At 38.0% G+C, this 15,368-nt stretch overlaps 2 protein-coding genes across 5 annotated transcripts; both read right to left on the reverse strand.

Moving 5' to 3' along the window:
* Positions 1-307: 307 nt before the first annotated feature.
* Positions 308-2,031, reverse strand: LOC113326671 (feruloyl CoA ortho-hydroxylase 2-like). The gene is made up of 2 exons (XM_026574356.1): positions 1,370-2,031; positions 308-1,124 (listed from the first exon to the last, which is right to left on the reverse strand). Exons 1-2 carry the CDS (start codon positions 1,915-1,917, stop codon positions 557-559), a joined length of 1,116 nt encoding a protein of 371 aa, XP_026430141.1. The 5' UTR covers positions 1,918-2,031; the 3' UTR covers positions 308-556.
* A 5,177-nt stretch (positions 2,032-7,208) lies between these two features.
* Positions 7,209-14,721, reverse strand: LOC113327020 (PH, RCC1 and FYVE domains-containing protein 1-like). Of its 4 annotated transcripts, none has more exons than XM_026574660.1 (11): positions 14,604-14,721; positions 14,444-14,510; positions 14,301-14,356; positions 13,029-13,115; positions 12,625-12,714; positions 12,363-12,449; positions 12,130-12,231; positions 9,990-12,023; positions 9,774-9,899; positions 8,621-8,988; positions 7,209-8,378 (listed from the first exon to the last, which is right to left on the reverse strand). In XM_026574660.1, exons 3-11 carry the CDS (start codon positions 14,346-14,348, stop codon positions 7,841-7,843), a joined length of 3,480 nt encoding a protein of 1,159 aa, XP_026430445.1. In that variant the 5' UTR covers positions 14,349-14,356; positions 14,444-14,510; positions 14,604-14,721; the 3' UTR covers positions 7,209-7,840. The 4 variants fall into 4 exon arrangements, with proteins under 4 accessions (XP_026430445.1, XP_026430448.1, XP_026430446.1 ...); XM_026574663.1 differs by having other exon boundaries at positions 14,444-14,506; positions 14,604-14,626; XM_026574661.1 differs by having other exon boundaries at positions 14,301-14,510.
* Between the last annotated feature and the right edge of the window lie 647 nt (positions 14,722-15,368).

Raw genomic sequence — 15,368 nt, forward strand, 5'->3', positions numbered from 1 at the left:
CAATGGAGTGCCTTTGGAAGGCTAGATACTAGATAGTTAAATTGCAAGAAATTACCATTACCAACACCACGACTCCAAAAATGAGGATTATAATATTGCAAGAGTTGTGAACCTGAATCTTCTGAGTACAGTACTGAATTAAATGATCCGATGGTAGATTTCCTCTAAGAAAATAGTCATTCGTAGTGCTAATGCCTACGTATTTAGGATGGTGATCATGCATACAGATAAAGAATATAAGTATATAACTAATTACTATCTAACATTTCTGCCGTCGCCAGCATGTAAAAATATGCTGATCAAGATATATTCAAGAAAGAACGACACCAAGTTCATTTATTTATTTTTGTTCACAAGTAACTAATAATCATTTAACATTCTTGGCAGTTTACAAGCCTATCCGAACACTTCCACCAGCACAAAAACAGAAACCACTCAACAAAAAGTATTATTTATTAGATAATCATTGGGTCTTCTGGGTAATTAAGTAGAAATTCTTTATTTTTGGTTGTTTTATTTTAAAGTGTAGGATAATTTAAATTTTGGTTCAAGGAAACTAGGCCCTAGCAAAATCTAGTGTAGCTTTGCCTTGGTGACCATTTCTGAAATAGTTGTCCATGTATTCCCCAAACAACAACTGTTTGTATACCGTCTTTCCGTTTTTCTCAGCCAATCCTGGAAGTGGTCCTATGGTGGTTGGAGGAATCGGGCTCACGAATATTGGTACCGAGACCCTGGCTCTTGTGTTACTTGCTAACGCCCTATGTTCAGCACTCTTGTACCTCCCATTGCTCAATATCTCCAGAGTGTCACCAACGTTGATGACGAGTGCATCTTCCACCGGTGGGATCTCGATCCACCCTTTATCTTGAGCCCTAACAAAGAGACCTCCGATATCATCTTGTAAGAGAATCGTGAGGGCAGCAAGATCAGAATGTCGCCCGACACCAACTGTAAGATCAGGATTTGGACATGGCGGGTAGAAGTTCATGTTTACAGCTCTAGCATCTGTGTAGGAACGGATCGTAGCCTCATCGATTTCAACTCCCAATCCTTTTAGAAGGGCGCTCAACATCGCAAGTATCATTCTATTGGCTGATTTTAGATAAGCAATAGCAGCATCCCTACAAAACCATGCATATAGATTGGAATGTCAAAAAATTAGCATTGACCGAGTTTGACCATAGAAAAACAAATGCCGATGTGGCAGTACTTTTTTTTTTGGGTGCTCATGCCAATGAGCTGAGTTCGAAACTCTATCACTAACATCGTGTCAAAAAAGTGAAAGTATCATTTTTCTTGAAACAGAGATAATATCTATCAAAAAAACAGAAAGGAGGAGAAAAAATAGTACTGACGGAACACGTACCGGCATTCCTCAGGCCAAAACTTTCGAACCTCTTCATCGTCATTTACATAGACCATGCTTACATAATCTTTCCATTCCAAGGATTTCTCGGCCTGAGGAGAAAAACTAGTACCGCAAAAAACATGTTGGCATGGTGAATTGGCTTTAGAGAGAGCCAATTTTCTCTCCCGAGGTAAGTTAAAGAAAACATGAGCCGCACGTTTAGCATCCTCCATAACTTCATGAGACACACCATGATTCACTACTTGAAAAAACCCTAGTTTTTCAGCAGCTTCACATAGCTTCTTACTAATCTCACTCTTCTTCGTCTCAACATCAACATCATCACCTTCTTCTAGCAAAGCTGATATGTCAATAGGATCACTTAAAAAAGGTGTAGAGTCGATCGTGTCTTTGCGATCGATTCGCTCTGATGGTGGATGAATATACCTCGGCGGTACAGTTGTTAAGCCAGTATCAGCTAAACCTTTGACACCATGACCCTCTTTTACAACATATTCGAATACGTCGGATTCTTTCTCAAAATCGAAAGCACTATCGCTACCCATGATCAATTAATAGATATGTTATTATCAAGTTTTGATGATGATGAGAAAAGGAAGGAAATGTCTGATAGATACTGTTGGTAGAGGTAATAAACGTGGCTTGTTTTGATCATTTATGGTAGAAACTGAAGCGCATTTTATAGATGCATTTGATGGGGAAAGCTTGAGTGTGAGCTTTGTTGATTTCTATGTGTTCAGTCATAAACTTGATTATAATATCAGATCGCATTTAACATTATCAGTCAAACATTTGAAAAAAGAGCAGCATATGCATTATCTTCTTAGTTATATTATTTTTGTCACTTTGAAAATCTTCGGCCGGTGTTTTGATTTCTTGTTAGCAATCTCTTATCGTAATGTTGGACCCTTCATTGAATGTGTTTGTCTAGGAGGCATTTAGCTGGAGCTGATTTAGTCGCAATTTTAAATAAATAAATATATATATATATGGATATACACTCAATTATCACATTGACAGCGCAAGGTTGCATGGACACGGAATGCGATCATGATGCGACACGGCTATAGACACATCACACATTTACGTCGAATCATGAACAACAGTAAGCGATATTTCGTACTGTAGGTGACTTTTGAAATTAGATACTTGACTACTTCTTAGATGAAATTAATAACTGATATTACTTCTAGGTCTTTCACGGAGAGGGAGAGCATGTATTTAGTTTATTCACGGTTTCTCAAACCAGTACGAATTCTTTCATCTTTATGGCATGCCCAAAAGTGTCTAAATTGGTGTCCAATGTCCAAAAGAAATACTTGTGTTTTTTTATTTGTATCAGTTATGGAAGAAACTGAAGTGCTTTTATGCATGCATTTGATGGGGAAAGCTTGAGTATCAGCTAAGTTAATTTCTGTGCGTTTAATTAGTCTAAACCTGATTATAATATGAGATCACATATGATGTAACATTATTATTATTATTAGTCAAACATTTGAAAAAATAACAACATATCTTCTTGGTTATTATCTAATTTGCCGCTTTGAATATCTTCCTTGATTTGATTTATTGGTAGGAGGATCTGTAGTCGAAGAATTGGACCCTTCATTTTGTATGTTTGTCTATTCATTTAGCTCACATTGATTAATTTTGTGTTGTGTTCATATACTCTCCTTAGAGCGTCCACAGTGGTGCGAGTATAACCAAAGATCAAAGATTAAAAAAAAGACTAAATTTGGATTTAATCCATCGTGTGACGTAATGGGGAAAGAGTATATTTGGTCGCGCGTTGATAAAACTTACGCCTGGAATCAGGCGTTGATAAAGATAACGCCTGACATGGGGCGTTTGTAAAGATTCCGCCCGACATATTCAAAAAAAAAAAAAAATGGGGCGTTGATAAAGTTAACGCCCTAAGCAAAGTTTTGAAAACTTTGTGAGTAAAGATCATGACTATATCAACGCCCCAAGAGAGGCGTTAACATTATGTACGCCTGGGTGCCCGGCGTTAACTTTACGTACACCCCATCCAGGCGGACATTATACCAACGCCCCATCCAGGCGGACATTATACCAACGCCCCTGCACCAGGCGTTAACTTTACGAACGCGCGGCTACAAACGGAAATTATACCAATGCCCGTCGGGTAAGCGGACATTATATAAACGCCCGACTATATTTGGGTTTGGTCTTGATCGCCGATCAAATTTGGTCTGAGTTTTACTCTTTGATCAAATTTTGATCGATGGTCCGTCCTCACTACGCCAGCCCACTCGACTAAAAATTTGGGTTTAGTCGTCCACTGCAGTTGCTCTTATACTCTAATTTGAATGTGTCATGTCATCCATCTTTATAGTTATAAACAAAATCTAAGATGAAAAAACATAAATGTCCGGAAACATTGGGGATATTTGCACGATTGATATAGGGCGATTACCACCAATCCAGAGATTAAGATTGTTTTATCTTATTTGTATGGATTATAGGGGGTGGAGTAAATGCTTAGTAAAACCTCCAAGCAAAATTTTCCATCCCATCTGGTATAGATTAGCAGCAACCCCTGCTAGTAGTGGTGTTTATGAATCTTTAGCTTATTCGATTGAAATAGTCTGGTAGGACAGTTTTGAAGTTTTTCTAATTTTCTAATAATGTATATGCACAATGCATGCGCTGACATGAAATGTTCAAAAGGATGATGCTAGTAGGACCTAGGTCGGACCCATATCAGACAATGATGGATGTGTGGCTAAACATGTGTGTTCTGACAGGGGTAGGTGTAACAGTGACCGACATGCCTCCGGGTCTGATAATCCGGCAACCATCCAAGACTCCTACAATTCATGCACCATGGACGCCTGCTTTGGCGTTCCGCGAATCGAGACAGTGGATACGTAAACATTGAAAATTTGTGGTAATTATATAAATACCCTCCGTTTTTATGGGCTTCACAATTAGCTTTATGACACAATAAATATGTCTCTCCCAATCTAAAGTCCATCAGGGATCTATTAATATTTTTATTTCTTCAATATTTGTCCTCCTACCTATCGTCAAAACAGATCTTGTTCGTCTTCTTCTTCTTCATATCCTCCTCTTCTTCTTCTTCTTCATCACTCCCACCATCACCACCAACATCTCTACCGTCGCTGCCACAAACAACATCAGCGCCAACATCAGTGCCGCAACTACCACCACCATCTCCATCGCCACCATCATCATCTTCTTCTTCACAATCAATAACAATCGATTCTGGTATCCAACCTCCACCACCGCAACCACATAATCATCAACAAACCAATCGGAAAATATATATTAGGTTTAAATTGATTTAGATTGATATAGCATGAAAAACCTAAATCGAAGATTTAATTTACTGTAAATCAAAGAGAAAATTTTATGAGATTCATAATTTGAAGAATTCATCTTCATAAACGATTGAACAGATAAGTAAATCGAAAGTTTTTGATTGATTTTCAGATCTGAAATTTCTGAAACTAATTTTATATTTTTCAAATCTTTCTGATTGAATTAATATGGATAATAATGGTGGTGGTTTGTGTTTGGTCATGGACTGGTGGTGGGTGGTGGTGTTGCAGCTGTGGTGGTTGTTGGTGAATGTTATTCTTTGTTGTAATGGTGGGATTCAATACTGTTCCAGATCAATTTTACATGTACGGTTCTTAGGTATTAAATTCCATGGACGAAAGGTCTCTGAACTTCAGTTTTTATGGGATCAACAACTGTTGTTGGTCCTATTTGTGGAATCAACAACTGTTGTTGAACCCATTTATGGAATCAACTCCTGTTGTTGAGAGCATTTTCTATGGGATCAACTGCTGACTCCTATTTGTTGACAATATTTTCTTGGATTAGTATAGTCATGTTTGTAGTTTAAATCATGTTTGTTAAAAAAATTAGCTTGATTTCTTGTTGGTTTGTGTATTGTTGTTTGACTGATGTTACTGGTTGTGTCTTTGGATTTTATAGATGTAAAGTTCTTCGAATGTTGAATTTGTGGTGCAATGGTAACATGACTGACTCCACGACAGATGATGCGTGTTCGACTCACGCCAAGTTCACTCATTCATAAATATCATTTCGTTTTTTTGTATCTTAGATGGTTGTTGCAGAAATTTTTGTTACTCTTGTGTTTCTTAAGGATATGTCAGTTTGCAGGTTTCAAGTTTATTGGTTTTTACAGTAAACAGACTCGTATAAATCCTGTCAACTCTAACAGTTGATCCCACTTAATTGGATCAACTTCAGTTGTTGATCCCACTTAAAGGGATCAATTTTGGTTGTTGACACTATAATCTGGAAACATTGTTTCTGGGTTCCACCTTTTTGTATTAACTTTGGTTGTTGACTCCATTCACTGGGATCAACTTCGATTGTTGACGCAAAAAGAAAAAAAAAACTGAATATTAGTCAGTAAAGTTATTTTTGAACTTTTGATTTTTTGGATCAACTTCAGTTGTTGACACCTAATTTTGATGGCGGCGGTGGAGGCGGCGGCGGCGATGGTGGCGGTGGTGGCGGCGGCGGCGATGGTGGCGACAACAGTGGTGACATGACGGTGGTGATGATGGTGGAATATTGATGGTGGTTATAGTTAGTAAATGGTGGTGGTGGTTGTGGAGTGGTGGGACGGCAGTACTGGTGGTGGTGGAATGGTGGTGATGATGGCGGTTGTCAAGCATTAGAGAAAGAAATTTATTAAGGGATAAGGTTTTTAAATGAAAAATAATATTATAAGTGAGGATATTAAAGTAATCTAGTTTTTTTAATGGATAAGGTTTTTAAATGATAGGGATATATTTATTGTTGTATAAGGGTATATTTGTTGGATATCAAAACTAAGGGTATATTTGTTGGATATACCCATTAAATTTTTGTTGAAAACCGGCTCAACTATCACTTCCCATGCTGATTGTCCACAAACAATCAAATTTTCAACGCGGTGCTGCAACCCAGACCTTAATAAGGGGTCATGTAATCACCGGTCGCGTATATCATTTTCGGAAAATGGGTTATTTGTCCAAATATTTTTAAATCATTGTTCAAATGGATGAGTAAAAAATAGTTTGGGTGAAATGGCCAAAAAAAAAATAGTAAGGATGAAACTTGAATACATCCTGTGTAAATTTAAAAAATAGCAAGGATGAAACTGAATACATCCTGTGTAAATTAAAAATAAGAAAAAATATTTGAAAATGGGCACGATGAAACTGGTTATATCATGCCTATTTTTATATTTTTGTCCATTTAAACAGTATCAAAATCTAACTGTCTATTTCACCCAAAAATTGTTGATTTTGATCTTTTTAACCAATTTTGTTTATCATTTTTGCACCGGCAAGAACCACTAGGTATGAACTGCACTATATAAATGATGGACTGACACTGATGTGCATGAAAAATAAGTATCTGCGCGGCACTTAATGGTAGACTGGACGGGTTTTTTCTTAATATTATTATTTTATTTTAAACGATCAAATGGAGATGTTTGTCAAGAATCAAGTTTTTCCAAGACAAACTAAAGCATAATTTTATGTCCGGCATGACATGCAAAGTGATGAAAAGAAATCAGAAATCAGGTTTTTTCAAACTTAAAAGTGGACGTCCACATTACAGAGAGAATCGGAGATGAAGAACGATTCAAAATTTTCAAAGCACAATATCATGAATTTGACATATTATTTCTAGATTAATTAGGACGTAGCTATATCGTGAAGAAAAACTACAACCATGAACGAATATCAGTTCGTTGACATTATGTTGCAACTTGCAAAATAGCTTACTCGTTCTAATCCGTTTGATAAATTTTAGTGGGCTTTGGACAGGTACCGATGGCAGGTACTTTATAAGTGGGCCGGTTTGGGAAAATAGCTTCCCCCCAAGGTCTGTCAAACTCCCATGAACCGTAACTGCTTTCCATGTCTTTTGGCAGCTTCTGCTACATGGCCAAAACAAGGATTCTTTTCTGAGCATCATTGTTCATACATGTTGCTCCAGCGACAGAGTTAATGTGTATGATTATGTGAACTGTGGCCAGGAGTTCAGTAAAAACTGAAATATTTGGTGGTGAAAGAATGATTTAGGTGCCCCTTTCTATGATTCAAGATTTTATTAATCTCCGATTTTGCCAACTGTTTTTTGAACAGTTATTATGAAGGAATATTTTCTGAACTTGTGCCTGCTCTGTCATCAATGTATGGGTTGATTAGTTAGGTTATGCATCTTATCTGTGTTGGAATGTTTTGCTTGTATTTGTAACGAGCTCTAGTTCAAGTAAGAAACTGTACCTTGCTGCAACACTTTCCAGCAGGAGAGATGAATCAAATGAAAATGACAAAAACTGCTTACCTACCTAATTTTTGGGGTTAAAAATGAATCTCGAGCTGTACTGCTGAGGGCAAGCCGACTAATCTCATATCCATAACACCATATGGATTCCGGTCATATAAGCTAGGTTCCAGGAGGTGGTGCAGGCTCACTCGTTTCCTTGGCAGAAGTTGGCCCTGCCTCTTCTTCATCACCAGTGGCATTGGCAGAAGGTGTCATTGCTTCTTCTTCTTTACCAGTTGTTTCATCAGCCAAAGGCTTATCCACCACATCCTCCTCGGCATTTGTTGCATTTGCAGAAGGATCTTCTTCCTCGGTAGTTTTTCTGTATGCAGAAGGTGTCCCTGGCTCTTCTTCCTCAGCACTTGTTGCATTTGCAGAGGGCTCTTCTTCTTTGGTACTTTTTCCGTCTGCAGAAGGTGTCGCTGGCTCTTCTTCTTCCGCAGTTTTTGCATTGGCAGAAGGCGTGCCTGGCTCTTCTTCCTCACCAGCTTTTGTGTTTACTGAATGCCTCGCCAAATCTTCTTGCTCAGCAGTTTTCCCATTGCTGGAGGATCCAATTTGAGTAATGTCACCCCCAAGATTCGTGTACTTCATAAACACTCTATGACTGTTCTCCTTCCACCACTCTGCTGCTTGTTGCCCATCAAATTTTCTTTTACTGCAGAAATGTTGAACATTTGTTAGAAATACCTAGAGCAATAAAAGTACTCGTATAAAACTGGACATGTTGTTTTATAGCTAAATTGATGCAGTTATTTATAAATTACTATGAATGTGCTATGTGATGGAATAGGGATCATTGTGTGAGAAATAGAACAAGCAAACCCATCATAGTCTTCATAAAAACCACAAACCTAATTAAGTTATCTAGGGTGGAACACACTCTGAGCAGATAAATACCTAAATCTGACACGTTTGAAAATTTTGGTGCCGTTTAGTAGTTGAACTAGAGTTATGTAGACACCAGATTCAAATTGTTCTGTCACTTCCACTCCTGTATTAGCAGATGAAATCCTAGGTGTTGTAACACCATTCTCATTGCTTTGATGAGGTATGATGGCAGATGTAGATGGTCTAAAAGATCCGTTGGCCAAAGGAGGCTTGTCCATATGTTGATGGTCAGCCCCTGAACTTCTAAACCGGAAGGAAGATGTTTTTGATGTGTCCATTCCATTAGTTTGTAGCAGAGCTTCCACTTGACTATGCATGGCTCTTAATGTTTCACTGTCATACACATCCGCGGGTAACGTTTCTGTCATGGCCTTCAACTGAACAACGTTTAGAAAAAGAACAGTCTGATTAGAATGAGTTGATAAATTGCTGAAATATAAGTATGCAGGTGAAGAGAGAACATCCTTTAGTTTAAATCATCATCATATCATTGTTCAATTGATATGCATTTTGTGATCTAAAAATAATTCAATAACAAATACTACAATATTATAATAATTGACAGGAGAAGGGTGGTGATGCTAATATCATCACATTTAGAACCAACTTTTAAACAAGATTTGATTGTTTCAAGATGAAAGACCTTCTAACTTATTCTCCAAAGATTGCACCTATACTTGTTAATTCCAGGAAGTTAAGTTAGCGAAGTTACAGATATCAAGTATCAGAGAGGTGTCACGGCGGCTATAGACTTATGCGACAATGTATCATTCCTCCTAGTATCGAGTTGCTCAACTTTCCAACCCAAAAATCACAACCACCCAAAAAAAAAAAATCACAAGTGTATAAAAATAAGGACTTAAAGTTTTGACTTGTCGATATCATGATTCATGATCCCCAAACTGGAATCATTGTGCTGAATTCTACATTATAGAATCGCAGATGATTCGCTTCCAAGTTAGAAGAACCATAGACAAGTAATTAAAAATAAATGTTGCTATGAATTTTCAGGGTCACTCTTCAGAGTTATTCAATCTACAGATTATATGTGAACACACCTACTACTTCATGAATTAAGTGTAAGTAATTTGGATGTTCACGCTTGTTTTTTTTTTCTTTTTCTTATTTTGCATTTATTGTAAGTTGGGATGAATGAGATTACCTGGGCAGCGGTAGCCTTGATTACTTCCATCACTTGTATACATTTGGACGATTCTTCCTCTGCTCTTATTTGTGATTTCTGTAGCTCTACCTCTTGAGTGTCATATTTCTGTTTCAAACTCTTCACCTGTAGTACAAAAAATCACATATAAACCAATTTATGGTCAGTAGGTTGATATGTTAAAATATTGAGAGGAAAAAAATGTCCGACACTTACCTGGTTTTGCAACCTCGTGACTTCTTGGTTCAAAAGCTCATTTGTTTTCTTGAGGCTATCAATAATACTTTTAGAAAATACAGGAGTGGCAGAGCGTGGAGGACTTGGCCTTCGCGCATATGGTGAAGCCGGTCTAGAAGGTACTGCAGCCTGAGGCTGAGGAGGTGCAGAGGTAGCAACTGGCTTTAAAGCCTGTTGAATTGCGCTCAATGAACTTGGAAAAGAAATATCTTTAAGTTGGGAGAGAGACGAAACTTGGGAACCTCCTGTTGTCGAAAGAGAATCAAATTTTGCTCCACCTTGCTTAAATGACCTGACATCAGGGTGCTTCAGTGCTTCTGTACCAGAAGACAATAGAGGCTTTGAAGGCCTTAGATCCAGTTTGTCCAACCTCTCCCTAATGTCCATTGATCTTCGAGGACCTAAATTCTTCCTAATAGAGGAAGAGACACTGCCATTTTCTGATGCTTTAAGTTTCGTATAACAAGAATCACATACACGATGTGGCTTTCCTGGAATTGGAGCTAATGCAGCTCTTGAGGCTTTTTTGGAACTGCAAGCATGGCAATGCACCAGACCACAATGGTAACAGTTATGTCTCTTTCTGGTAAAACCAAATGCTTGCCTACAGCCAGAACATAGCGATTGGTCTGCACCTGACACCCACTTATGAATGCATATGCTTGCAGTGAAATTCGAGCCACATGAAATGCTTTTAACATGCCTCTCTCTAAGGGCTTCAACTAGGGTTGGAGCTTTGCGATCATCAGTATCCCCGTGCCCCAGTCTACCATTTGCACCACAACCCCAGGTGAAAACTTCACTTCTTGATGTTAGGACCGCAACATGGCATGCACCGCATGAAACCTCTTCAACAAATTCACCAACTAATTTATCCTGTACCAAGCATGGTAATTTACCATTAGACAATGGGTTGCCTAACTGACCATAAGCTGTGCTTCCCATGGTAAACACATGCCCTGATGTTGTTAAGGCAACAGTTATATTTTCTCCACATGCCATCGTTAGGAAATTGTAATCAATAAGTGGCGCGACACATGTAGGAACCAGACGAGCATCCTTGTCCCCATGACCTAATCGATATTTGTCACCACCACCCCACGTGAATAACTTTCTAGATATGGCTGTTCCTTGCTGACCCATAACCTCTACAACAGCTGCAGTGTGCCAGATACCACATGCAACCTTAACAGCCTTAAAGCCGCTCAAAGCTTCAACCTCTCTTGGGTATGAAACACTCTCAAGATTCCCATGGCCTAAAGCACCAAACGCCCCGTTACCAAATGTAAACAATTGTCCACTTGTAGTGGCCAGTGCTGAGTGCCATGACCCACACGCAACAGACAAAACTTGAAGTCCTTCTATGGGACCAGAAACTCTTTTAGGTGCCCAGTGGCTAACTTCAGTGGAATGACCAAGAAGGCCTGCAAAATAGGTACCATCCCCCCACGTAAATAGATCACCAGCCGTAGATATAGCGCATGTATGATACTCACCGCATGCAATATATTCTACATTGTTCACTGCCAAAAATTCAACCAGACGAGGACAACTGCAATCTTTATCAATTCCATGACCAAGCCGTCCACCAAATTGTTCACCCCATGAGAAAACCTCACCTTGCCTGGTTACGAGAGCAGCATGCCTAGAACCAGAAGAAATCTGATGTACATCTAGAACTACAGTTGACTCTAAGGGCTTAGGAAGAAGCACATCACTTTTTGAAGGGAAAGAGGTCACAGACCCCTCGTTCAAATTCCCATCACTATAAACTTCTCCCCAAACGTATACATCACCTAAAGATTCTATATCATCTGGTCCACTACCTTGACTTGAATAGCTAGGAGCTGCACTTGAAACACTAATCCGGAAACCACCATCTGCATTACTTGGTCTTTGCATACTTGCACGATCTGACCCAACATCTGGGCTTATCAAATTCAGAGGATTATCACGGGAAAGAGTTGAAGAAACTTCTAATGCTGCACCAAATAAAAGGCCACCTTCTTGAAACTGCAAGTTTGTACACAAAGAATTGGATTAAATTATTGAAGCTGATGCAATCAGTAACCAAATGAGCTCTCTACATGAAAAACAAATATTTGGAACGAGAACTAACATCAGGAAGTTCACTTCTGCTACGCCTACTTTGCTGGCCTGTGGATATCAATTCCTTAAGACCCGCAAACCACACCTCTGCTTCAGTTTTGTCCTTGCATATCTATGGAGTAAGAATAATTGGATGTAAGAGTAAGAATTGGATGTGAGAGTAAGATATTGAATACAGAGCGCAGTTATATTTGAATGATGCTGTATTGGCAAAAAGAAGATCACCAAGTTCAGTTTACTGACCAGATCAAGAGATCTTTCCCCGTTTTTATAGATAAGAGAAAACGATAAATATTCTTTTTCAGGACGCAGGTACCTCCTAAAGACAGCCTGTAGGTATCATCAAAAAAATATAAGTATATATGAATGCCTTCTTTAGTTGGAATATAAGTATATAAATATGAAATGTGTCTAGTCCTGTCAAAAGTATGGATTAGTAACATCAGATAAAGAGTGTTGACATAAGCAAGTCAAATGTGCTAAGAAAATCAAAAGAATGCCTCACAGTTCTCTGCCCAGCAATAATCCGTGAGACGGAAGATAACTTCAAATTTCTTTCTTCTCCACGTGAGTACCAAATAAGTGTTGCTTCATCCTGATAATAACTTAGTATTATAAGAACTGGCTCATACAGTTATAAGAAAAAAATAAATAATAAGAACAACATTTTTATCCTAATTCCAGAATATATTGAAGTAGAAAGATACTATATAACAAAACGAGGCGATTTGACTCTCCATTACACAATAACGTGCTAGAGTCAACTCATAAATGCCTCAGAAATAGGTAACTATATAAACATACTACACAACAAGGCGAAGCGATTTGACTCTCCATTACATAATAACGTGCTAGATTAACTGCATAAATGCCTCAGATATAGGTTATTGTATAAACAGTATTACTTACAGGGGATATTCTGAATGGACAAAGTTTAGGCTTCCCTTTGCGACTATACTTGATTAGTTGAGTGCCTTTCTTCAGAACAACAAGTGCCTTCAAAGGAGAAAGAAGAATTCAGATTAAAGAAAATATCATATAAGTCAACTTCTATTACAGTGATAACAACTTTAGATTACTGACACATGCACCCATTCTTATTTTTCTTCCTTTGCTTAGAAATCTGCTATCAGCCTACCACTCAATATATTTTCGCTATTGTTTAATTTTTATGCATTAAAGTGATGAGTGCGTAAACATGACATAGTTACATCTTAATCTATATTTATTAGTTTTTTATTTTGAACAGATTTACGTAGTTTTGCAGATTAATAAAGTCCGTTTTTTACTTTGAACAGATTTGTTTTACGCAGTTTTGCAGATTAATAAAGTCTTATACTCGAGGAAATAAAAGAAGTGCAAAAAACACAGCAGGTTACAATGGTAAAAGAATCACTACAAAACAGGTGGCTTCTAGGGACGGCCATTTTTTCAAAACCGTCCCTAGAGATGGTTATTTGGGACTTCATGGTCTGACCGTCCCTATAGATCACCGGATAATTAATTTAAGGCTATTTTTAGGCCGTCCCTAAAAGAAAGTATGACAAAAAAGTATTAGTGACGGTAGAATAGGGGGACAGACACAAAACCCTCATAAATGCTTTTTGGGACGGTTTTAGGACTTCTTGAGACGCTTTTTGGCCGTCCCAAGAGGCCTTCTATTTTGTAGTGAATCCATGCAAAATGTTTAGAGTTGTGGTTGAATGCACTTGTAGAAGGATTTATTTTGGTCCACAAGAAGAAGTTATTTCCGTGAGGTCCACTTATGTGTGGAAGCAACCTAACTATATGGCCAGCACTCTCAATACTCTTCTAACTATATGCATAAGATTCTCAATAATCGGTTACCATGATTTCACCCGTATGACTAACCATAGATGGCATGTATGTGAAGAAATATATACAAGAGATTATATGTGCGGGTCTCAGTTGTATACATGATATGCATAAAAGAAGAATCGGATCATGTGCTCATATATACCAAAACAATTAACTAAAACACATTATATGGGGAGTTATAAGCGTTGAGGTACAGAATGATGTGATCAAAACAACACAATATCGGTAAGCAAGCATGTAGAAGGATGTTTCTAGTATTTAAATTACAGGCATTACCCAAAGACATACATCTAGCAAAACATGAAAGAAAAATGAAAATTGATTGAGAAAACTAGTACTAACTTGTTCAATGTCACGTCCAGAATTCCCATAACTGACTGGATCTGCCATTCCATCATCTGAAATAATTGTGAAGAATCAGACGAAGACGACGAAGATGCGTAAAATGATCCAAACAACTGCATCAGGTTCTTCAACCTTTGTACCTCAGTCGTCATAGATGACAATGTTTTCTTCTTTCGTGGCCTAACATCAATTTCTCGATCTATCTTCCTTTAGAAACCAAGGATAACAATATAAATGAATTAGAACAATTATGTAAACAACTGATTAATTCCTTATAATATAAGGATGAGTTGGACATACCTGCAATTGTCTATGATTCTAAGCTGCTTGACGTAAAATTCATGAAAAAAGTTTGATCTGAAATTTCGATCAGATTGTATAACCTGTAAATGAGTCATCCGGAAACCAAGGAAAGATCAGAACCTGGGAAATGTGGATTGATGAACCGAAAATTATGGTAATATCTCCCATGGCCGGTGGTTGAGGAAATTTCCAAAAGTAGCGGAAACAACACCAAAAATATTATGAATGACCATACTTAGTCTTAATCTAGTTTCTGTTAACAAAGTGGGCAAATATTGCAAAGTAATTACTGTGATGCCACTAAGACTTGACTTCCAACATTGGAAGGAAAAAGGGCTTTTTACTGTTATGTCCGTTTTTAAAAATTGGTTTACAACAAGATCCCGTTATTTTGGAACTTTTGGATATACCCCCTACACAATTTTCTATCATGTTACAAGTTAACATCCGCCAAAACGAGCTGTCACTTTAAACCCTCAACTAAGATCCAGCATCCACAAAATCCCCCAAGTTATTACTTACTTCCTTTACAGCCATCAAGTTCCTAGCGGTCTTGAAAGCAACAACAGCGTCAAAACAAGCAAGCAAAACCTAACACAAACATTACATGACCTGGTCCCAAGACTGAGCATAATGCAGCTTGCAGAAGGATAACCTAACAACTAGACTAGCTGATGGTTGGTTCTCAAATCAGAATTTCCTACTAAAGAGATGACATTTAGGGATCCATTAGCAATGAGTTTGTCGAGCATCAATTTACGT

Source organism: Papaver somniferum, unplaced genomic scaffold (genome assembly GCF_003573695.1).
Source record: "Papaver somniferum cultivar HN1 unplaced genomic scaffold, ASM357369v1 unplaced-scaffold_10, whole genome shotgun sequence".
In the NCBI taxonomy this organism is placed as follows: Eukaryota; Viridiplantae; Streptophyta; class Magnoliopsida; order Ranunculales; family Papaveraceae; genus Papaver; species Papaver somniferum.

Excerpts from the sequence above, each read along its gene's own strand:
- LOC113327020 (XM_026574660.1), bottom strand. The coding sequence starts at position 14,348 with ATGGCAGATCCAGTCAGTTATGGGAATTCTGGACGTGACATTGAACAA. Across the intron at positions 12,715-13,028 it reads GTCCATTCAGAATATCCCCT|GATGAAGCAACACTTATTTG; the intron begins GTAAGTAATACT and ends AGTTATTATCAG. Across the intron at positions 8,989-9,773 it reads TCAAGGCTACCGCTGCCCAG|TTGAAGGCCATGACAGAAAC; the intron begins GTAATCTCATTC and ends AACGTTGTTCAG.
- LOC113326671 (XM_026574356.1), bottom strand. The coding sequence starts at position 1,917 with ATGGGTAGCGATAGTGCTTTCGATTTTGAGAAAGAATCCGACGTATTC. Across the intron at positions 1,125-1,369 it reads TTTTGGCCTGAGGAATGCCG|GGATGCTGCTATTGCTTATC; the intron begins GTACGTGTTCCG and ends ATGGTTTTGTAG.